Genomic DNA, 23,442 nt, shown 5'->3' on the forward strand with positions numbered 1-23,442 from the left:
ATTTTCCAGCAATGATTAGATCTTTCCGGAACTTTCTCGATGCTGAATGGCATCCAAACGGAAAGAATTCCGCGCGTGTATGTGTGTGTAGCGATGTCTTCCCGGGTAACCGTTTGTAGCATCACTCTCCTCCTGATGGATTCCCTTCTGGCCTAGGGTGCACAAACAGGCTCTTGATGACACCGTTCATCCGCGCTTTCATGATAAACGAAGAGCTTCACCACAACAGCGACAACATGCTCCAATCGCTGTTCAATTAGAACTGAGTGGATTTCCGAGCGGCGCTCGCTTATATACCGATTGGTGATTTCAATAGCCTGTTTTGAAAGCAATTTTAAGACTATTGAAACAAGTTTTTGGATCAAAAAGTAACAAGTATATAACGCGTAGACATTTTATCTTTCGAATGAAGTGTTTATCATACCATTTCGTTCAGTTGTTTAGGAGCTATTAACGCTCAAAATCTCGGTCTCCGGCGTAACGCTTTCGTTTTCGAAACTTTGATTTTACACCCCGGTATAGAAATGAAAGACGTAGTCCTACGTCAAAACAAACATTCTCATAAATCATAATAATAAAATGAGAGTCATAAATAATAAAATGTATACAGTAAAGCTGCTGATCGTGGTGGTTCTTCAGTCTTCCATCGTTGGGTGTTATCCATTTAATAGATTTCGATTGGATGCTGCACTGCCCATGTTTGTATAGGAGACGTAAGTGACAAAATTAACAAAAGCGACTTTTTCGCCATTTTGCATCCTATGCAATGTAATACGTTTGCTCAACATGCAAACAAACATATTTTGTTCGAAAACATTTGGGCAATTTTGCAAAAAAGTTTCCGAAAAATTACTGTTTGTCCACATAACAGACGTAGTTACATACAGCTTTCATACATCATTCGAAAATCAACAGTTATAAGTATTATGTGCATTAAGCTAAATCTAAATTTGAATCATATTCTTTGTAGAGTCCAAACATGTCTGTCTGTGTTTTTTTAATGTTATAACTACCTAAATGTCTGCATTTGGATCTTCAAGTAGATAATGAAACAATCATATCAGTAATGTTGGTTCTTAGCATTATAACTCCTCGGATTCGACTTCGAATTATTCCACATACTCAGCATTTACTCATACCGTTGGTGTAAGTCACTCCAACATCTTTATGCGATTGATCATGATATCGGTAAATAATGTTGCAAATTACCAACATTGCGGATTCAATTAATTGAAAAACACGAACCTGCTGTTCTTATCATACCCCAGAGTATTCAGGGAAAAAGCACTATTCTAGACTCACAACAAATCCATAGTACATTTTCCAGACATTTCACCAAATTTCTTCCAAATATTTTTGATTTTATCCGATCACAACTAAAACTACCGACGAAGACGTTTTGAATATTATCGGAAATGTAAATACTAACGCTACAGACAGAGTAACCTGGTGATTACGTCTAGCTATGTGAACAAATGTTCATTGAAACGATTGATTGTCCGCATAAATAGACGTAAGCGTTTTCCAAATGGAAAAAATATGTTTCAACCCGCAAAATCTCCTAGACCCTCTTTTTGCCGATAATATCCTTCAACTGGACAGATTATTTCATTGGAAATTTGCATGGTTACGCTTGTAGGTGAAAAAACAACAAAATTGCGTTTTCCCAACACATATGCTGTTGGTGATTACGTCTCCTATGCAATCATGGGCAGTGCAGTAGAAGAGTTAAAATCGAACATCAGATAGACTTTGTTGAATCTTGACGCCATAAATCGAATGGGGTCATATTGACCATATGCTGAACGACGACCGTCTAGTAACAGGAAGTCCCGCTCTCGAAGGGCTCTAATAGGTGTGTATATATTTAGTTGTGTCAATATTTCCGCTGAGTCAATATCACCCAAAAGAAATTTTGCGACAAACATAACTTGGGCAATATATCTCCTGCATTCTCTTCATACGGTGGTAAATTTAACGGGTCTCGCCATGGAAGACTACGAAGCGCGTATCTAATGAATTTCTTTTGTATTGATTCGAATCTACTTATCCAGTTTAACTGATACGGGCACCACACGATTGCATTTGATTCCAGAATGGAGCGCACCAGTACACAGTAAAGTGACCGAAGACATTGTAGATCACGGAATTCGTTGGCTACTTTAAATATAAATCCTAGTTGTCGGTTAGCCTTTGCAATTATGTTGTAATAATAGGGGCGAAATGTCAATCCTGTGTCAAGGGTGATTCCCAAGTCGCGTATTTGATCAACACGCACTAGAGGTTCGTTAGAAATGTTGTAATTGTGGATGATTGGGTTCAATTTTCAATGAAACGATATTGCGTTGCATTTATGGATACTAATCGTCAATAAATTATTTGTGCACCACTCTTCGAATTCATTGATCCATTGTTGTGGAGTATAGCGATCTTGGATGTGATTTATGGCTGTGTATATTTTGATATCATCCGCGTAGAAAAGGCGACATCCCGGTGGCAGTAGTTTTGATAAAGGCCGTTTTATATTATCCAGCACGTAGTGTAAACGGCACGTACCGACACCGGCAGACAAATACATGATGTATTCATATCATCAGGCATAGCAACTTCTCTGTACGGACCGGTAGCGCAGACGGAGCGGAGAAATGCTACTGGTGATTGAACCGATGTCGTACCGAAGAGCGACGAACGCACCCATACCACGAACTTCGATGTTTGATTTGTATGTATGGTGCTACTCGCCCGTGTAGTTCGTGCCCGGCACCGGCAAAATATTCTTTTCGAGAATTCCTTCATGCATTTGTCTGAAACGTGCTGTGTATGTCCGGAGCCGTTCCGCTATATATACGCATACACATTTGAAACACACGCAATAATATTTGTCTTGCATGAAACGTGCCGTGCCGGTTACGCTACGTGCCTGATTATATAATATTACCTTAACTCGTTGATGAAAATGAAGAATAGAAGAGGTCCTAGATTGCTCCCCTGCGGGACACCTGATATGTTGGTGAAAAATTCAGATGATTCAGATCCAATTCGCGCACATAGTTTTCGATCCGTGAGACATGATTTAAACCAATGAGGAGGAGCAGTAGGCAGAGTATATTTGTATTGGTAAACAAAATATTGTGTCGTCATTATTTGCATTCAAAATGGAATTAATATGGAAGAAACGAAACAATATTTCAATAACTCACAATTTGATGAAGTCATGATCCAAAATTCTCATGAAATCTTGTAACTGATTGTTTTTCAATGTATGATAATTGTATTGTGACTTATTTCCATCATTTAAGGAGCAAAAACGTCCAGAGAATAGTCGTATTCTTAGTCCTCGGAAATTGCAGAATTTTGTATGAAATGTTGCTTAATTGTAAACTATTTTTCTCAAATTACATACACCGGTACTGGGAGTCTTCAAAACATCATAATATCATCGGGAAAATAACAAAAATTTGTTTGTTTCTTTAAAGGTGAGAAAGTGAAAAAGACACACAAAAATATCACTTTTAAGTGCGCTACACATACACCGTTCCGTCACCGTGAAGTCAATGTAAAGGAATGAAATGTCAAATATCCTCCCATAGAAATCGTATGGTAGCATTCACATAACCATTACCGGCAACTTTGACGTCGGCAAAATAAGTCCAAGAGAATAGTTGACGGGACGGTGACGGTGACGCTATATGTGTAGCGCACTTTATTCATCTTTTCCGACATACAGTGAAAGCTCTCCATAGCGATATCGCAAGGGACCGTCGTTATAGAGAATTGTCGCAATAAAAATTGTCGTTATAGAGAGCTTAGATGTCGCTATAAGGAGAGAAACGCTCAAGCTCACTTAAAACAATCTAATTATATTAGAAACAAAAGCAATTGATGTCTAAACATTTTGAAAGAAAAAAACATTAAACAAAGAATATAAAATACAGCTCATTTGTCCGACACAAAATTTTCTCTAGATGGAAAAAATAGTAAATTGTTAATTGATTTTTTGTTAATATACCAGCATAGATAATCTGGAAAGCATCTGCTTACTGGGTGAGCTTATAGCTTCGATGTTGAATGCTCCGTCAGACCCTGATTTAATGAATGATTAATTTTATGTATCTCATCGCCAGACAAAATATACCAATTGATTATCATTGAAGCCAATATCCTTCTTCTTCTTCTTTTTGGCTCTAAGAGGGTTTAAACTTTTCAGTTCATTCGCCTCTAGCCAATATTCTTACCCTTTTCACGGCTGTAGTATTTTTTTATGATGAATGAATTCGCATTCATTAGACAATGTTGTCTTTTTACTACCCTTTTCGAACCTTCGAATTATGTCCAATTTATTTTAGGCGTTGAAAATTTTCGTGTATTTCAACCCATGTTGGACAGTGAATGTTTTCGAAGTGAAACAAACGATACTTCAAGTTATTGGCTGAATTTGATATCAAAATAACAATTGCGCAAAATTTTAAATTTATTGCAAATTTAATGCAATTTAATTCTAGGGCGTGATTCTTTTTCAACAATTATTCGATTATTTTGTTTCAATAAGCTTCCCCCATCTTTTATTGGTTAAATTTATGTTTTTGTAAGTATCCGAAAATTTGAATCAGTTGGGCGTGAACAGATGTTCAAAGTTGATTAAATCTTATAATACACAACATAGACTATTTACGTTCGCGGGTCAGTACATTGACACATACACTATGAGTGGAGTAAAATTGAAAATTGTCGCAATAGAGAATGATTTGTATGAGCAGAAATGTGTCTCTACAGAGAATGGTCGTTGTAGGGAAATGTCGCAATAAAGAAATGAATGTCTACGAGATTTTGAAGGAACTTTTGGAAATGTCGTTATAGAGAGATTTGCCGCTATAAAGATTGTCGTTATAGAGAGCTTTGACTTTAATTTCAAAAATATCCACTGCACACTGTCGCATTGTACGCATATTCAGTGGGAACTCCGCGAAAAGATCTGTTTTTAATTAATAAAAAACATGCAGAAAAAAAGCGTTTTCACATGGATGTGGAAGGCAATTGATTTTAAACACAAATATTGATGTCACAATATGAAAAGTAGGTATGGCGGTGCATGCACACTACGTTCGCAATTTCTGCCATCTGCTCCACCTAATAATCCTGCTCATGGGTGTAACTTTTTGAAATTTAATGTCGAATTTTTCCCATACATTCATTGGCACCCTACTTTATCTAGATTAATTAGGCTTTCACCCTCTTGGGCTGGTTCGATCCCGAACTGGAATTGATTTGTTCGCTTTGGAACAAGAAACCTTCTTGTGGCTTTCGCCGCTAATATAGTACCAAAGTGGTTCATACAAATAAGCTGAAATGATTCTTTTAATAGAAAAGTATATTTATTATGAGTCCATCAGAACAAATGTTAAACGCATCAAAACACGTTTTAAAAATTAATAACCGATCTAAGGCTCTTCCCATCATGCATCAAACTAAATGCCTTATTAATGTCATCAAGTGACATAGTATGGGTTATGAATTCATCCACCATCAGTTCCTTATTCAGATACTTAGTAACCAGTTTTGGTACACTTTCAACGCTTTTCCATCCTCCAAAAGCTGTTCCCTTCCATGTTCTGCCAGTGACCAGCTGGAATGGACGAGTCGAAATTTCGCGTCCCGACTCAGCTACACCTATGATGACAGATACTCCCCAGCCACGAGTGCAAGATTCGAGTGCCGCTCGCATCGTTTGTACATTTCCAACGCATTCAAATGTGTAATCCAATCCACCATCTGTTTTCTCAACAAGAACCTGCTGGATTGGAACGTCATAATCCTTGGGGTTGACAAATTCAGTGCAACCGAATTTTTCACCCAGTTTAAATTTTTCCGGGTTAATATCTACTCCAATAATCCTTGTAGCACCTGCTGCTTTGCAACCCATCACAGTGGCTAATCCAACAGCTCCTAAACCCCAAACAGCGCAGCTGCTTCCTTGCTCAACATTAGCTGTATTGATGGCTGCTCCATATCCGGTCGAAATACCGCAGCCTAATAGGCAAACCTTCTCAAGTGGAGCTGAGTCATCTATTTTACACAACGAAATCTCCGATACAACGGTATACTCAGAGAAAGTGGATGTACCCATGAAATGGTATAACTGTTGGCCCTTGCAAGTGAACCGCGTTGTTCCATCCGGGAGCAATCCCTTGCCTTGCGTGGCACGAATCTTCGGACAAAGATTTGTCTTTGGGCTCCTACAAAATTTACACTCAAAGCATTGTGGAATGTACAGCGGAATAACGTGATCACCCGGTTTGAACTTGGTCACGCCTTCGCCAAAACTTTCCACTACACCCGCTCCTTCGTGGCCAAGAATAACTGGGAAAACGCCCTCAGAATCAAGGCCGTCCAATGTGTACGCATCGGTATGGCATACGCCTGTGGCCAAAATCTTGATCCGAACCTCGCCAGCCTTTGGTGGTGCTACTTCGACAGTTTCGATTGCAAGAGGTTTTTTTGGCTCCCAAGCTACGGCTGCTTTACAGGAGATAACCTGAAATTCCCAAATATGAAATTATCATTTCGTATTTTAATGTGCTTGCTCTAAAACTGTACATTATCTGTTATCTGAGAGTTATTCCAATACAATAAAAAATGGTTTTAATTACATCATGAAACGATAAGTATTTGTTTTGCGAATGTGTAGAGAGTCATGCAAATACACCAAGAACCAGTTTTCAGTATTTCATTTGGAGCTTGAATCAAATTGGAATAAACGCAATGGAGCATGAAACTGTTTCATACTCATTGGGAAGATTTAGAATTATAATTAACAATCAGAATTTTAGGTACGATGTTTGTAAATCACAGATTGAAGTATGTCGAACACTGTCACGACGATCAAGTGACCAATGAAATGTTCAATTGAGCAACGGAAACTTTACATTAATCTCTGATTAAAAAATAAAATTCTTACCTTTCCAGCTGTATCGCTCATATTTCCTCTAATTAATGATCAACGCGATATAGAAGGCAGATAACAGAAGCAGTGTCGGTAGGCGAATCAACGCTGACGCAAATTCAGAACTGTTTTGCCGGCTCGATCCAGAGTGTTCAGTGCCGTGCGCAAGCCGTGATGCCAAACTTTTCATTCAATGTTTCAATTAGTTGAATTGAAATACAGTAGGACCCCGATTATCCGCGGAATAGTGTAGCAAGGTAGTGTGTAGCACTACTGCAAGTTGTTTGGTTCACTTGTTGCATATCTTCAGAGACTTATTTTTGACGTAGAACTACGTCTTTCATTAAGGGTGCCAAATCAGAAAACAGGTCACGTTTTTATGAAATAAAGTTAACGTTAATAACTATTTTTGCCGCGAACGGATTTTGGCGATTCACATACTAAACGAATCGGAAATGCCGTAAGATTTGTTTAATATGCTATACATTAGAATCCCCCGGTTTGTAAATGGTTAAAATTCACGAAAACTTGAGGCGTTTCCATTTTCCCATACATTTGTTCTGTACATTTGTGTGCTTTCCCGAACAGACCTGTCAATAACGAGCAACTTATCGACGGCCAACGGAGGGGAAATCGTAGGATTCAAATTCCCCATGAACAAAGGAAAAGTAGAAGAATGAAGGGGAATACTTGCCTAGAGTATAAACAGTGGATCTCGCTGAGGCAAACTTTCATTCGGCATCGGACTGTTGAACAATCCAGTTCACTTTGCTTTCGCTGCGCTTCGATCTAAGATTGGACCCCACCAGTGATAATCCAACTTGGATATCGTCGTTTGGTTTTTCTGTTCGTTTTTCGCGTTATTCGTATCGTGTGTTTTTCTTTCCGCGTCATAAATTGGACGCTTCGCGTAGTGTATGATGAGCAAGAAGAAGAGGAAGGCAGGCTCGAGTCCTGAAAAAACGAACGCATTGCCAGGGGCAAGCGTCATCCAATGATGCACGCGATGTTGGTGCAGTGAAAAGCGTTCGCACTGAACCGAGCTTTCGCGAGTGTGACACCGATGTGGCACAACAGTGAAGTAGGCGATTTCAGCGCGTCGGTCGAAAATGTAAACGCCGTTACCCAGGCAGCAACCAAGATCAAGCTCCCCCGCTGGTGGTGAAGGCGGTCGCTCTTGACAAACTCATCAGCGAAGTCGCATCGATGGGTGTTACAGCGGAGTACAAGCTGTTTGGCATAATTCAGTCTTTTTCCAAGCAGCTAACATTGTTTGTTTTCCGTCATCATAAGGTTGTGCGTCAAAAAATATTTGGGGAATACCGAGCATCTTGAATGTCTTACTGGAATGTTATAAGTTATTTGGGTTCGCGTGCCAGTTGCAAAACTGCCTTCAACTAAGATTGCATTAGCGCTATGAAGCATTGCTACTGTTTTCGAGGTTGTTATTAACAAAAAGAGTTTATTTCGCTTGTTTAGTCACCGAGAAAGTAAATGTCGTTCTGGAATTTTGTATGTGGTTTCGCTTGCCAGTATCAAAACTTCCTCCACTAAGGGTGATAGCTGCGCTTCTCTCGAGCATGAGAAAGAAATACAACTTTTTTCGAGGCCAGTAATATTAACAGAAGCGTTTTTTTTTTGAGAATAGCGCAAAATGATGAGAGGTGTTTTATATTCTTAGTAGTTTCAAGCCACCAATGTATGGCTCTGTATGCATGCTATGGCGAACGCTTGTTTGGCGCTTGGTTTACGTTGTACGAAAGATGCCCAGAGGTGCGATTCCTTTAAGGACAATACTAAATAACATGTAGCATGATATTTGATACTTGCAAGTGTTGTCATTGTTGTTGTTTCCATGCGGTGCCAAAGATATATTGATGTAGTTATGAGATATGGAATAATGGTGCTGATGCAACATGTATATAATCGAGTCTAGCCGAATCTATGTCAATTGCGAAAAAGGCAAAAAAAAAAGAAAAGCGTTCGAGGTAAATTTTCATTGCATTGACATGAAAATTGCGACTTACGATCAGCTAGTGTATTGTTTTGCGAGGGCAAGAATGAATCATCAATCAATTATCGTCAACAAATTCTACAATGAAAAAACCATTTTAGAGATTATTCTACTAAGCAGTTGTTTCTAAAATTTCACAGCATTATAGAATAATATCCGAAGGTATGAATAAGCGATTTATATAGAATAACAGCGTAGTTCTACGTCCACAATGCGGTCGTATCTTGGACACAACCTCCTATATTTTTTTTTGTTTTGGCATGCATCCCTTTGGGAAACATTTCAGAAACGCTATATGCAATTTGCAACACATGTTCGTTTGTTTTGATCAGCATTTGTTTTACGGTGCTGCCAGAATGGTCTATACAAGGTAAGTGTTCAATTCAGCATTATTTATATTAATCATGTTATAACTTACAATGCAGAATTTACTTCCAGCGCATATTTCAGTGGCTGAAAATGAGTGACGCTCATTTTTCACCACCAGTTTGAACGGCTCCTTGAAACAATGGAGGCGAATGTAGACATTGGTCGAGGTTTTTGTGGAGGCATTTCTAATATAATCCCGGTGTAGGAAAAGTTGGAGGAATTCAGAGAGGAACTTAATGCACTGAGACCATTAATGCATCTAGGTTCAGAATGGCAGAAAGTAAGTATTTCTTTTACGATACACATAACTTTCATAAGTAAATTTTATCTAGCTCTTTGAATTTCTTTTAACCGAATTTCCTACCTTAAATTGCTTACTTCTACTAGCATACATTAGAACGTTATTTTTGGCAGCAATTTTCTTCTTTTTTTTCTTTGCTATACTATGCCAAACTATACCACTTTCATTACAATAGATCAAACTAATGGTCGGAGTGGTTTACTGCTCTATACCATATGCTAAAGCTATCCGTGTGGAAAACATACGTGATCTTGGAATTACGCTTGACTCTGCCTTAGAGTTTAAGTCGCATTACTCGGACATAATTACCAGGGCTAATAAGCAACTCGGATTCATGTTCAAAATCTTTCGGCGACCCAACCTGTTTGAAAGTATTGCTCTGCACGCTTGTTCGATCAGTTCTGGAATTCGACGTGGTTGTCTGGTGTCCTTATCACACATTATGGATGGCTAGGATTGAATCCATTCAAAAGAAATTCGTCCGTTATGCCCTGCGTAATCTTCCGTGGAATGATCCAATCAATCTTCCACCCTACGAAGCTCGATGTCAGTTACTTGGACTGGAAACACTGGATTCCAGAAGAAAGGTTAGCCAGGCGATGTTTACAGCTAAAGTGCTAGTGGGTGAAATAGATTGTCCTGGTGTTCTCGCGAAACTGAATATTCATGCTCCTGAGAGAGTACTCCGGTCAAGAAGTTTTCTTCACCTTGGGCCCCATTTTGCAAACTACGGTTTACATTACCCAATTCGCTCCCTGTCAGCACGATTCAATTCATTTTATGGATTCTTCGATTTCAACCTATCTGCCGAAGCCTTTCGTCGTCGGATTCATCGAGGACTACATAATCGAGAGTGATTACCGGACACTTCCAACGATGGGCAACTTTTTACTATTTTTTTTTATTGATTATCGATGTTTTGACCATCATTATTGTTCGTCTATATCTTTTTTTTTACAATGTTTAATGTCAAGATATGGGGTTTTTACGCCACTCTGGCTTTTCCCCATCTGTTTTCAATATGACAACACAAGTCAGATGAAATAAATAGAGAAATAAATCCTGCAAAACAATAATGATTTTATTTAAATTACAGGTTTGGATTGACATGAGGGGAAAGGTAAAGAAAACACTAGCACACAACAAGCGAGAATTTAGAGCAACAGGTGGTGGCCCCAATACAATAAAGCTATCGACGCTAAAAGAGAATTACATGTTGCATTACATGAATAACAAAAATTGTTTTGCTAAAAAAAGTGAAATTCGTGCATGACTCTTTCCGGAATTTCATAGATTTTCTAATAATTATATTTTTTGTACAGTAAATTGTTCCACGCTGTCGTTTTTATAACACATGAATGCGTGCCTTACACCTATTAAGCTTTATTCTTTGAGGGAATATCAGTTTACTCCAAAACAACCATATTAACACTTTTGGAAATACATTTTCATAGCAGATGCCCCAAAAAAAGATTTGGCTTCCTTTTTATAGTGCTTCATGAAACATTTCAAACTTGTTTCAAAATATTTCATCACAACCGCTGACATTCGCTTGCCAACGAATCGAGCAGTTTTCCTCGATTTCTATAATTCCCCAGATTCCTATATTTTCGAGCAGTTATGGACACCATGTTGGCCGAGCGACGAAAAGTGCTCCAAAAGTGCTGGAATATTACCTCACCTTGCCTCCCGCAGGCAACAATGTCTATAGTTTCAGCTATAATTCTACAAGATAACTTGAACAGAGCGATCACTGTAGCTTTGCTTTCTCTCTTTCTCGCTAAGCTGTCATTTAAAACACGAAAGCGAGTGCTACATTTAAAAACAAAACATTGAAGCAGTGGTTGAATGGTTACAACAGTAAAAGGTAATTTCCCAAATCAAATGACTTGCTAACACGGTAGGCTTATATTTTCATTATTCTCAAAAGTAAACTTCATCTTATTTCAGCTGTTGCGGCACAAATTTCATGCACCAAACCCGTCCTGGAGAACATGCAGCTGGAACACCACCCAGCAAACATTAAGTCGTATGAATAGCTATAATTGGAGGCGATATACATACAACCAAGACACATTTGTATGATATATGATGCAGATAACTAGCATATACACACAAAAGTGGAGGCGATATACGTATATGCCATATTTTGTACGCATATAAAGCCGTATATAACGATATGCGATGCTTTTTGGACTGATATGCGATTTGATACGACAACGTTACCACTCAATCCATCGATGACATGGAAAATCGTGTTTTTGCATTTTATGCGATTTTAGATATATATGATCGATATTTTGATTGATATTTTATGCGATTGTGATTTGATACGAAATTATATGTAACTTATCATGTGCAAAGTTATACGATTAAATGTTTGCTGGGCACCCAGCAAACATTAAATCGTATAATTTTGCACGTGCCAAGTCTTACAAGAAATCCGAATAAATCATAATCGCATATAATATCAATCAAAGTATGTATCGTGTATATTTGAAATCGCATAAAATGTGAAAAGTCGATTTTATGTACCATTATCAAATTAGGTCGCAATTAGGTATAATAAACATCAATTTTATGATGTACATTGTCGTAAAATATATTTAATCCGCATCATATGCGTATATTACGCTGATGCAATTTGTGTGTCGTATAAGCGTATAATTTAAATTGATTCAGTACTGTAGTGAATCGTGTTGCATGTTGAAGAAAATCATGAAACAGTGAATCATATTAGATCCTAATAAAGAACATATTACATCATATTGAAATGTCAATGAAATGCTGATGCACTCGAAAGTTTTAACCGCTGTTGAATTAAATTTCAGATAGCTGCGCGAGATAGCTGGTGGATGATAATCCAGACGACCGGAGTTCGAACCCACATCGGAGCAGTTTTCACCAAACATCAATCTGTGCCATTTTAAACATTCATATTCCACTCCCAACACAAGTCAATCAAACAATTATTATTTCTGCAAACATAGATACTCATATATAAAAATGGCGATTCGTGAGGCTATAATAAACATTTCACGAAAATATTTTGCGCCATTTGTTTTTTTTTCTATGTCTGTAATAAATCGTATATGAGTATGGCAAAAGTAGCTATTATAGCCGGTCAAAGTTGCATATTCATCCAAACAAATTAGGTAAGCATTTGCCATGTATGTATATGGCCTCCACTTTTGCATGTTATAAATGCGCAAGTATACAAAGTTTGAATTGTGACGTCACAAATACAATAGTCGACACAAATACAATAGTCGACACAAATACAATAGTCGACTCAAATACACAGAAAAGTACATGTATAGTAATTAGTTAGATTTATAAAAACTACATGCAATTCGAATTAAAAATGAACATCACTACAAGTGTAATACACGTATAGTAAACAGTAAATCGTTTAACCTACATGAAGGTTCTTTTGTACACATATTTCTCTTTGTAATTGGTTTGTCGTTTTCCCGAACTCAAAAGGAGTTGTCAGGCCTCGCCCGCTCTAGTTTGGTAGAAAGCGTGTGCCATCGTCAGCCTTTGAGGAAGTTGAAAAACGGCTGAGGGCTCGGTCCCTTGTTGCGTGTGTATAACACTTTTATGAAATTAAACCCGAACTCCCGATTAACAGCTTGATGCTGCCGGAGAGTGCTGGGGGAACGACCCTGTGGTGAGAACGTCGTGCGGTTTGAGCTAGACACTCACGAGTAACGGACAGGAAGTTACATACCAGAGTTGAATGATCAGCTTATAGTCTTATCGTTTTATGCGTATAATAAAATGATTATAAAGAACGCTTTTCTGCACTTTTTATTTTAATTTTCTTGAACACAAACAAAACTATAATAAAATTCAAGCAGTGCTGCGATCGGTCGACGTGGTGCCAGATTAGCACATCCTTGGCTCGTAATTGGTTTTCGAATACGGAATTCTTTTCGTTTGGATGCCATTCAACATCGAGAAAATTCCAGAAAGATCTAATCGTTGCTGAAAAATACGGCCTGATTCTACGCGGCGTGTGAGGTAAGATGACAATTGTGATGGTGCATCACGTAACTCTCCTCACTCTATTCCTACATTCGTATCGGATGCCGTGAGAGGTTCATTTTATGTATGTGAGAGGATGAACAGAAAGTGACAAGGCGTTCATTCTGCTGGTTGCCAAGTCTGATCAGAGATGCCACATTCACACATATGTTCACGAATTTGCAGACATTCAACTTTTGTCACAACCTTTTATTCCTGCTGCAGGTTGTTTAAAATAGTCGGCCTGATTCTACGCGGCGTGTGAGGTGAGATGACAATTGTCACATCACCATCACGCAACTCTCCTCACTCTATTCCTACAGTCGTTTCGGATGCCGTGAGAGGTTCATTTGATGTATGTGAGAGGATGAACAGCAAGTGACAAGGCGTTTATTCTGCTGGTTGCCAAATCTGATCAGAGATGCCACATTCGCACATGTGTTCACGAATTTGCAGACATTTAACTTTTATCACAACCTTTTATTCCTGCTGCAGGCTATTTAAAATAGTGACAAAACATTATTGATTCCATATGATAAACGAAGCTGGTCAGTATGTCAGACATTAGCACATATTTACAAATATTTCAGATTTTTATCGCATATATTTGAGAAAAAACATCTGGCATCCCAGAATTTTATTTGTTTCGCTCAGAGAGGTCAGATATTTGTTTTGCTGCAGTCAGTACCGTATCTATAGATCTGATTTAACCTGGCCTGTTGTTAGTGTATCAGGACATTCTGCCGAATTTGCAGGTATTTGATTTAGATTTGGTGAAACAGTTGATTGCATCCTGTAAAGTTTAGCATTTTTGTTTGTTTTGGTCGTAGTTGCTGCTGCTCTCTGCACTCTCAGTGTTAAATTGTTGCTCTGGCTCCGGCTCGGGCATATACCACGGCTTCTGAAATGGATATGCAGTTCGGTGACGATGACTCGCGGATAGATAGATGAAACACAAGACCCATATGATAGATATATTTTAGAGAAAATAAATAGATTTCATGAAATGAAAATAATTTCGGTGTGCTTATTCGTCCAATTGAGGAATAACAGACTCACTACCGCTTTCACAAAAAAAACAAACTACTTGCAATTTGTCTTTCGTACTGTGAAAATTGAAGATAAATTGAATTTATTGATACATATAATACCATTACTATCGATTCTATACGACCCAAAAAAACACTTATTATTCCTCTTCCTTTTTTCATTTGTTTTCATGCACTGTCGACACCTCAAGACATGTCGACGATTGTCACCTAGAAATCCCAGTTCATGTGACAATCGTCACGTATATTTGAGAGCGAGAATAAAGTGAGAGTTCATTCAAGTGAGATTTCTCACGGCATACGCCTGGTGGAATCGCGTGACATAAGTGACAATTGTCATCTCACCTCACACGCCACGCAGAATAAGGCCGAGTGACAAAACATAATTGGTTCCAAATGATAAACGAAACTGGCCAGTTTTGCAGACACTAGCACATATTTACAGATATTTCAAATCTATTTTCAAAAAATTGGAGAAAAACCATCTGGCATCCCAGAATTTTATTTATTTCGCTCAGAGAGATTAGATCATTTGTTTAGGATTCAGTTCGCCCAACAAGCAGACGGAAACGGTTGTTTGTATCCTGCAGAGTTTTACGCTTTCGTTTGTTTTGATCGTAATTGCTGCTGCTCCCTGCGTACTCAGTGTTTAATTGTTGCTCCGGCTCCGATGTTTACCACGGCTTCTGGAATGGATATGTAGTTCAGTGTTGATGGCTCGCTACTAGAAAGATTAAACATAACACCCATGTAATAGATATATTGTAGAAAAAATAAATTCATTTCATATAATAGAAAGATTTCCAGAGTGCTCATTCGCCCGATCGAGAGATAACATACTACCGCTTTCACATGAAATACAAACTGCTTGCAATTCGTCACACGTATTGTGAAAATTAAATATAAATTGAATATATTGATACAATACTATTTCTATTGGGTTATTTACGACCAGAAACGATGCTTACTTTCCATTTTTGATAAGTTTTCATGCGTCGACACCTCAACACATATCGACGATTGTCACCTAGAAATCGTCACCTACGTGACAATCGTCACGTAGATTTGAGAGCGGGAATACGGTGAGAATTCATTCAAGTGAGATTTCTCACGGCATACGCCTGGTGGAATCGCGTGACATACGTGACAATTGTTGACAAGTGCACCCGTGGCCGAGTGGTTAGCGTATCACATTATCATGCCGGGTGTTCGGGTTCGATTCCCGTTCTGGCCGGGGATTTTTCGTCAAATAAATTTCCTTCGACTTGCACTGTGGTCATGCGTATTCAAGAGCTTGCCCCTCGGAATACATTCAAGGCGTGTTATTTGGCTTAAGAAATCTCGACCAAGTATTAATAAATGACGCTAGTTAATGCATACGTTGAGACGGCAAAAGTTCCACAAGGGAACGTTAACGCCATTCAAGAAGAAGAAGACGTGACAATTGTCATCTCACCTCACACGCCGCGTAGAATCAGGCCGATAATCTGCCAGTTCGCCTGGGAATTGAAGAATACATTCATGCGAAAGAGTTTATTTAATGTTTTCTATTCATATTGGGTTGAGGAAAAAGAATTGTCGTATATTGTCAATATATGGCAACACTTAAACATATCTTGTGTTGTACTTATCGCATCGGGTCATACTATACGGCTATTTAAAGACGACAATTTGTGCTACAAGTGTCGTTTTGACAGTGTTGTGATTGTCCTTTTCAGTCTCAAGTTATAACGCGTCAAAGATGGAGTCCACCAAGCAAGAAATTCGCCATATTTTACGTTTTTACTACCTGCGAGGTAAAACTGCAACGAAAGCGGCCGACGAAATTCGTGTAGTTTATGGACCCGATACTGTAACGATTCGCACAGCACAGCCTTGGTTTGATCGATTTCGTTCTGGTGTAGTGGCTGTCGAAGATACACCCCGTACTGGTAGGCCAATCGTCGTGGAAACCGATAAAATCGTTGAAATCATCCAAGTATACCGGCATGTGAGCACTCGCTCGATTAGCTAGGAACTGGGTATAGACCATAAAACCGTTTGGAACCATTTGCAGAAGATTCCAAAAAAAGTTGGATGTATGGGTGCCACACGAGTTGACGCAAAAAAATCTTTTAGACCGAATCAACGCCTGCGATGCACTGTTGAAACAGAACGAACTCGACACATTTTTGAAGAAGATGGTGACTGGTGATGAAAAGTGGATCACGTACAACAACCTAAAGCGAAAAAAGTCGTGGTTGAAGCGCGGTGAGCCGGCCCAAATCATCGCTAAGCCCGGATTGTAGCCAGGAAGGTTTTGCTGTGTATTTGGTGGGATTGGAAGGGAATCATCCGCTATGAGCTGCTCAACTATGGCCAGACCCTCAACTCGGTTCTCTACTGTGAGCAGCTTAGCTTGACCGTTTGAAGCAGGCGATTGACCAGAAGCGGTCAGAAATGATCAATAGGAATGGTGTTGTTTTCCACCAGGACAACGCTCGGCCTCACACATCTTTGATGACCCGCCAGAAGCTACGGGAGCTCGGATGGGATGTCCTATTGCACCCACCGTATAGTCCGGACCTGGCTCCACCTGCTTATCATCTCTTCCGGTCCATGCAAAACGCTCTTGGTGATACTAAGTTGGCCTCAAAAGAGGCTTGCTTGGGTCGAAAATTAGATTCAGAACAGGAGCCGGAGTGTACGATCCCAGAATCAAAATCTCGGTGGCTATTCTGACTGTGTGTTGAAAAACGAGCTAAAGAAATGGAAGACCGGGAAGTGACAGCCAACTGGATGGTTGTACAACTTAACCAAGCAAAAAAAATATCACGCCGAGTATTAAAATTACTCAACAACTGCTGAACCCTTATAAGAAAGACTTCAGTACATTCACTGGTCTTATAACAGGACACTGTCCGAGTAAATACCATCTTAAAAACATAGGTTTAGCACAAGGTGATATTTGTCGCTTTTATAATGCCGAAAGCGAAACCTCGGAACATTTGCTCTGTAACTGCGGAGCTCTAACAAGACACAAACTTCAACACCTTGATAAAGTCATTCTGGAATTTTATCAAACAAATTATTGCTGATTGGCACCTATCTCGCTATAGCTTTCAATCTACTTCTTCATCAATAAGCAGTAGATAAGCTTGAAGTGTAGTATAAAAAAGAGTATATCACAATAGTTCAAAATAATGGACGCTGTGGTTCACCCCCAACAATGAAAAAAATAATTTGTTATCTAAAAAAACCTAATATATAGCAGAATTTGTTTGATTTGGGGGGTCGTCCATGAGCTACGTGATCTTTTTGAACGACCAGTGAGTTTGCTTGTACTCAAAGATCATAAAATCATATAGAAAAGTATGTAAAAAATACTGCTTAGAAGAGGGTGTCATAAAATCCCGAAAAATTAGATAACGTGCTTTATGGACGGACCCAAATGAGAAATGGATGCCAGATTCGTGTTCAGCATCCCGAAATTATGTAAATACCACGTTTTTTCGCATTTAACGACACTTTTTTTTGCTTGGCCAGCCTTTTTATTTAGTCGCCCCACTGTGCAGTGATCGAACAATGTGAAAGCCATGACCAAAAAAGACGGGTGGGTAATGTCGGGGACATAACCGGAGTGACGTAGGACTATACAAAGGGGACAGCTTTTGTTAAATATATATTTTAAATATATTGTTTTATTTTCTTCTCCTACGTGAATACCTACCTATCTACCTGAAAAATGGATTAGTTTACTATTTACTCTTTATGAATATGTTGATGTGTCAATGTGGGGTCATAATTTGGACCCCGAACTCTATGTTTACAAAAATGTCCAACTAAATATGTCGCATTACAGGTCCGTCCAATTAGCTAAATGTCGTGATAAGTGTAAATTACTGTACTTTCAATCTAGAAGCAATTTAAGAATTGGTGAAAATCAATAAGCTCAGAACAACTTCCAAATTCACATACTCATCATATCCTGGCAAACAAATCATGAAAAAATCAATTTCTGTTTTATTATTATTTTGGATATTTTTTTAGAAAGCATTGTACTGTATTTCCTAAACTCTTTTTTGGAAGGTTTAATGGCCCTGAAAAGCGCCTTGTTTTATGGAATGGTTCCAATTTAGAAAACTTAGTACTCGTGGTTTTGAAAAAAACCATTTCGAACGCCCTCGATGCCGCCTTGTTCTGGATTGGCCACCAAAGCAGATTGTATAAAGAACAAACTTTTGACGTAGGACTACGTCTAACCGGAAGATATAGGGGGTGAAATGGAAATCTAGGCACTGAACAAGTAGGAAAAAATGCAAGATTTGGAACGCTTATAACTCGAGCATTTCTCAATAGATCGCGAAGGTTTTTGCATCAATCGATAGGAAATATATCTACGCATCTATCATAACGAATAACATTTCATTTTTCTTGAGATAAATAATTGAATAATTGTTAAATATCAAGCATTGTCCAAATGCCCTATGTGCCCATTTTTGATTGGTCCATTTTGTGCTCCTCAAATCGTACCGACCAAAACGGGCAACCAGAGCAGCAGCGAAATAGAATGAAGCACGATTGGAAAGGAAAAAGAAAAAAAATGAACGAAACATTAGTCGCAGTATCACACATGCGTAATTCTCGAGCCAGCCAGTCAGCTTAAAAATCCCCGCTCCGCTGCAGTAACGATCATTCTTTGTGTGGACACCGACTGGACAACATCGTTGCTGGACGAGCTGGACGGCGAGGGATCGACACATACACGCGCAGAACTCTTTCCGTTAGGATGCCATTCAGCATCGAGAAAGTTCCGGAAAGATCTAATCATTGCTGGAAAATAATCTGCCAGTTCCTTTGGGAATTTTCAAAATATATTCATGTGAAAGAGTTTAATTGAATGTTTTCTATCCATGTAACACTGTGACCAAATATGTTTCAATCAAGTGCTATTAACAGGTGGTTATCGAGTTGGCATTAACCACTGGTGGGCTTCCAGTATCGAGGAAAATGTGGAAATATCTAATCGTTACTGAAAATAATCTGCCAGTTCCTTTGGGAATTTTCAAAATATATTCATGTGAAAGAGTTTAATTGAATGTTTTCTATCCATGTAACACTGTGACCAAATACATTTGGTTTTGTGGTTTTTCAATCAATCGCAATTAACAGGATAGCTTCAGAAGATTATTCTTCCCCATCAGTAGGATATTTCCGTATCCAATATTGTATGCGCCCGCAATCGATTATTGCTCAGTCGCCGAAAGTTCCGAGCTCAGATAGTTCATTCCCCTCTAGTTTGCCTTCCAAATTGCCATTGTAAACCACACCTTCTCTCGATTCAATCACACACAAAAAGCATACTTAAGCGATATTCTGGTGGTGAGACACATTCATTATTCGTGAGGACATCGACAAGACAATATCGTTGCCTAACATGCTGGCGAAGGATCGACACATACACGCGCAGAACTCTTTCCGTTAGGATGCCATTCAGCATCGAGAAAGTTCCGGAAAGATCTAATCATTGCTGGAAAATAATCTGCCAGTTCCTTTGGGAATTTTCAAAATATATTCATGTGAAAGAGTTTAATTGAATGTTTTCTATCCATGTAACACTGTGACCAAATATGTTTCAATCAAGTGCTATTAACAAGTGGTTATCGAGTTGGTATTAACCACTGGTGGGCTTCCAGTATCGAGGAAAATGTGGAAATAACTAATCGTTACTGAAAATAATCTGCCAGTTCCTCTGGGAATTTTCAAAATATATTCATATGAAAGAGTTTAATTGAATGTTTTCTATCCATGTAACACTGTGACCAAATATGTGTCAATCAAGTGCTATTAACAGGTGGTTATCGAGTAGGCATTAACCACTGGTGGGCTTCCAGTATCGAGGAAAATGTGGAAATATCTAATCGTTACTGAAAATAATCTGCCAGTTCCTTTGGGAATTTTCAAAATATATTCATGTGAAAGAATTTAATTGAATGTTTTCTATCCATGTAACACTGTGACCAAATATGTTTCAATCAAGTGCTATTAACAGGTGGTTATCGAGTTGGCATTCCAAGTATCGAGGAAAATGTGGAAATATCTAATCGTTACTGAAAATAATCTGCCAGTTCCTTTGGGAATTTTCAAAATATATTCATGTGAAAGAGTTTAATTGAATGTTTTCTATCCATGTAACACTGTGACCAAATACATTTGGTTTTGTGGTTTTTCAATCAATCGCAATCAACAGGATAGCTTCTGAAGATTATTCTTCCCCATCAGTAGGATATTTCCGTATCCAATATTGGATGCATAAAACCTTGTGCCTCCAACGTAACGCTCTCGTTTTCGAAGTTCTCCAAATATTCATTCATTCAGAATGAATTCAGATTCAACTTCATACAAATGATCTCTAAATCAACGATAGTCCTACGTCACCCTTGCGGTTATACCATAGATATAACCCACTTCCTGTTTTCTTCTGCTACCAGCTGCCGTTTTGCGATTGCGTTTGCCACTCGCCACTCGCTGCAACTGCCTGTTGTCTTGATGTCCACCGAACCGAATGTGTTTTGTTCCGAATGCGGGTTTTCTTATCGTCGCGAGCAGCTTTGCCAGCTAACTCAATCACTTCGGCGGCCGAAACTATATAACGCCGGCTAGGTGGACTAGTGCACTGGTACTAACGCGCTCGGCCTAGCTACCCTTGCGGGGAACTCCAGATCAACACGGTTCGAGCGGGATTTTGCCTTTCCCTTCACTTTTCCTCCTTTACCATGTCCAGACATGGCTGCTTAGGTTGGTTTGTTGATGTGTTGTGATGCGAACCGATGTGGTGTACGGTTTGAATGAGAATGATCGTTACGGAAGGAAGGAAAGAAGGTCTTTTATTAAAGAGACTTTCAACTTTTGCAGTTCATTCGTCTCTAGCCTTGAGAAAGGCCCTTTGAAAACTCTACTCTATTCCACTACTCTACTCCAGCGCTACCACCTCCACCCTCTTGCCTTGAGAAAGGCACTCGATCCCTCGCCGTCCAGCTCGTCCAGCAACGATGTTGTCCAGTCGGTGTCCACACAAAGAATGATCGTTACGGCAGCGGAGCGGGGATTTTTAAGTTGACTGGCTGGCTCGAGAATTACGCATGTGTGAGACTGCGACCAATGTTTCGTTCATTTTTTTCTTTTTCCTTTCCAATCGTGCTTCATTCTATTTCGCTGCTGCTATGGTTGCCCGTTTTGGTCGGTACGATTTGAGGAGCACAAAATGGACCAATCAAAAATGGGCACATAGTGCATTTTGACAATGCTTGATATTTCACAATTATTCAATTATTTATCTCAAGAAAAATTAAATGTTATTCGTTATGATAGATGCGTAGATATATTTCCTATCAATTGATGCGAAAACCTTTGCGATCTATTGAGAAATGCTCGAGTTATAAGCGTTCCAAATCTTGCATTTTTTCCTACTTGTTCAGTGCCTAGATTTCCATTTCACCCCCTATATCTTTCGGTTAGACGTAGTCCTACGTCAAAAAAAGAGCAAGACGACCCTACCATTCACTGACAAATTTTGGAAAGCTCTATAGAATTACTATGGAATCCGCCTTCGCGGATTATCATCATGCCAGTTATTGTCATGTGTGATCCGGCGTGCGAGCTACTTCAAAGTTTTTTGAATTTACTCGCACTTGCATGCTTCACAACGTCAAAAACAGAATTTAGCGTTCGAATCAGTGATGCCAAATGTAATGAAATGTCTCTATTTTTAAGATATTTGAAAATATGTGAAGATATTTATAGACTTGAAAATTATTGGAAAAACAAATAAAACCCTCATAGTTTCTAAACGAAATAATTGTTATTTCGTTTTGCACGCTGGCGGGGCACGCTTTCTTTTTGAGATAGTTTTCTTGAGAATCTCTAATATAGAATCATTATCAGATCACAACTTACAAAAAAAAGTATTGTTCTAAGAAACAGAATACATATTCGATTTAAAAAAGTACATTTTCATTCATTATTAAAATTTTTGAAGCGTATTTATTGCACCTGCAAATCGACTGTCATTTTCATTTCACAAAATAAATTAAATTAAAAAAAAAATCTTTTAGACTACCATTTATAACATCACATCCTTTCGGAATTATCTGAGCTATGGATGTTTTCGAGATTCTAAAAAATATCGACAACAATCCCAACGATATTCCAAAACAAAGGCACATCAATGTCATTTCTAATTTAACTCTTGCAGGTACAGCATCCCTCATGACTGTATCTTGGCGTTGTATTCGTGGAGCAATTAAATCCAACAGTTTTTTCACTTGTTCAGGTGTTATTATCAACACTGCTCTGTAATCTCGGGATCCTCATCGTAGAGTTCCTTCAATATTGTATTTGTTGCTCCTTTTCTTTGCATCTAATTCCTGGCCCGAACCCTTTTCTCTTTCTGCTTTTTCGGATAGTACCTTCAGTTCAAAGAAATTCAGCACAAAGTATGTATTTTTAAACACGATCAGCGTTTGTTTTGCTATAAAATTGTGTGATGATACATTCAACTGAAAACCTAAGATGAAAACTGCCAATAAAGAAGTCGATTTTGGACCAATCATTTGACAAATTCGGACCTGATTGCTGTTTCTGACTGTTTGATGGACATTTGAAAAGTCGCCTGGCATCCCTGGTAAACCCGTGCCGTAGTATCTAGTTTCTCGCCAGCAGCTCACACTGTGTGAACGGACAAGGCGAGTCAACCAATTGT

The 23,442-nt window shown here is 38.7% G+C and overlaps 1 protein-coding gene and 1 long non-coding RNA gene across 2 annotated transcripts; one reads left to right on the forward strand and one right to left on the reverse strand.

Moving 5' to 3' along the window:
- Positions 1-5,350: 5,350 nt before the first annotated feature.
- On the reverse strand, positions 5,351-7,106 carry LOC129770380 (alcohol dehydrogenase class-3). Its single transcript, XM_055773197.1, has 2 exons — positions 6,956-7,106; positions 5,351-6,532 (listed from the first exon to the last, which is right to left on the reverse strand). The coding sequence occupies exons 1-2, from the start codon at positions 6,974-6,976 to the stop codon at positions 5,420-5,422; spliced, it is 1,134 nt and encodes a 377-aa protein (XP_055629172.1). The 5' UTR covers positions 6,977-7,106; the 3' UTR covers positions 5,351-5,419.
- A 2,190-nt stretch (positions 7,107-9,296) lies between these two features.
- LOC129770388 (uncharacterized) lies at positions 9,297-13,370 on the forward strand. The gene is made up of 4 exons (XR_008742107.1): positions 9,297-9,324; positions 9,393-9,603; positions 10,721-11,491; positions 11,575-13,370. It is a non-coding gene; the product is annotated as an uncharacterized LOC129770388 (long non-coding RNA).
- Positions 13,371-23,442: the final 10,072 nt, after the last annotated feature.

Source organism: Toxorhynchites rutilus, chromosome 2 (genome assembly GCF_029784135.1).
Source record: "Toxorhynchites rutilus septentrionalis strain SRP chromosome 2, ASM2978413v1, whole genome shotgun sequence".
Lineage (NCBI taxonomy): Eukaryota > Metazoa > Arthropoda > Insecta > Diptera > Culicidae > Toxorhynchites > Toxorhynchites rutilus.

Coding starts and splice junctions, on each gene's coding strand:
- LOC129770380 (XM_055773197.1), bottom strand. CDS start 6,976: ATGAGCGATACAGCTGGAAAG. Junction 6,533..6,955: donor TGAGCGATACAGCTGGAAAG/GTAAGAATTTTA, acceptor TGGGAATTTCAG/GTTATCTCCTGTAAAGCAGC.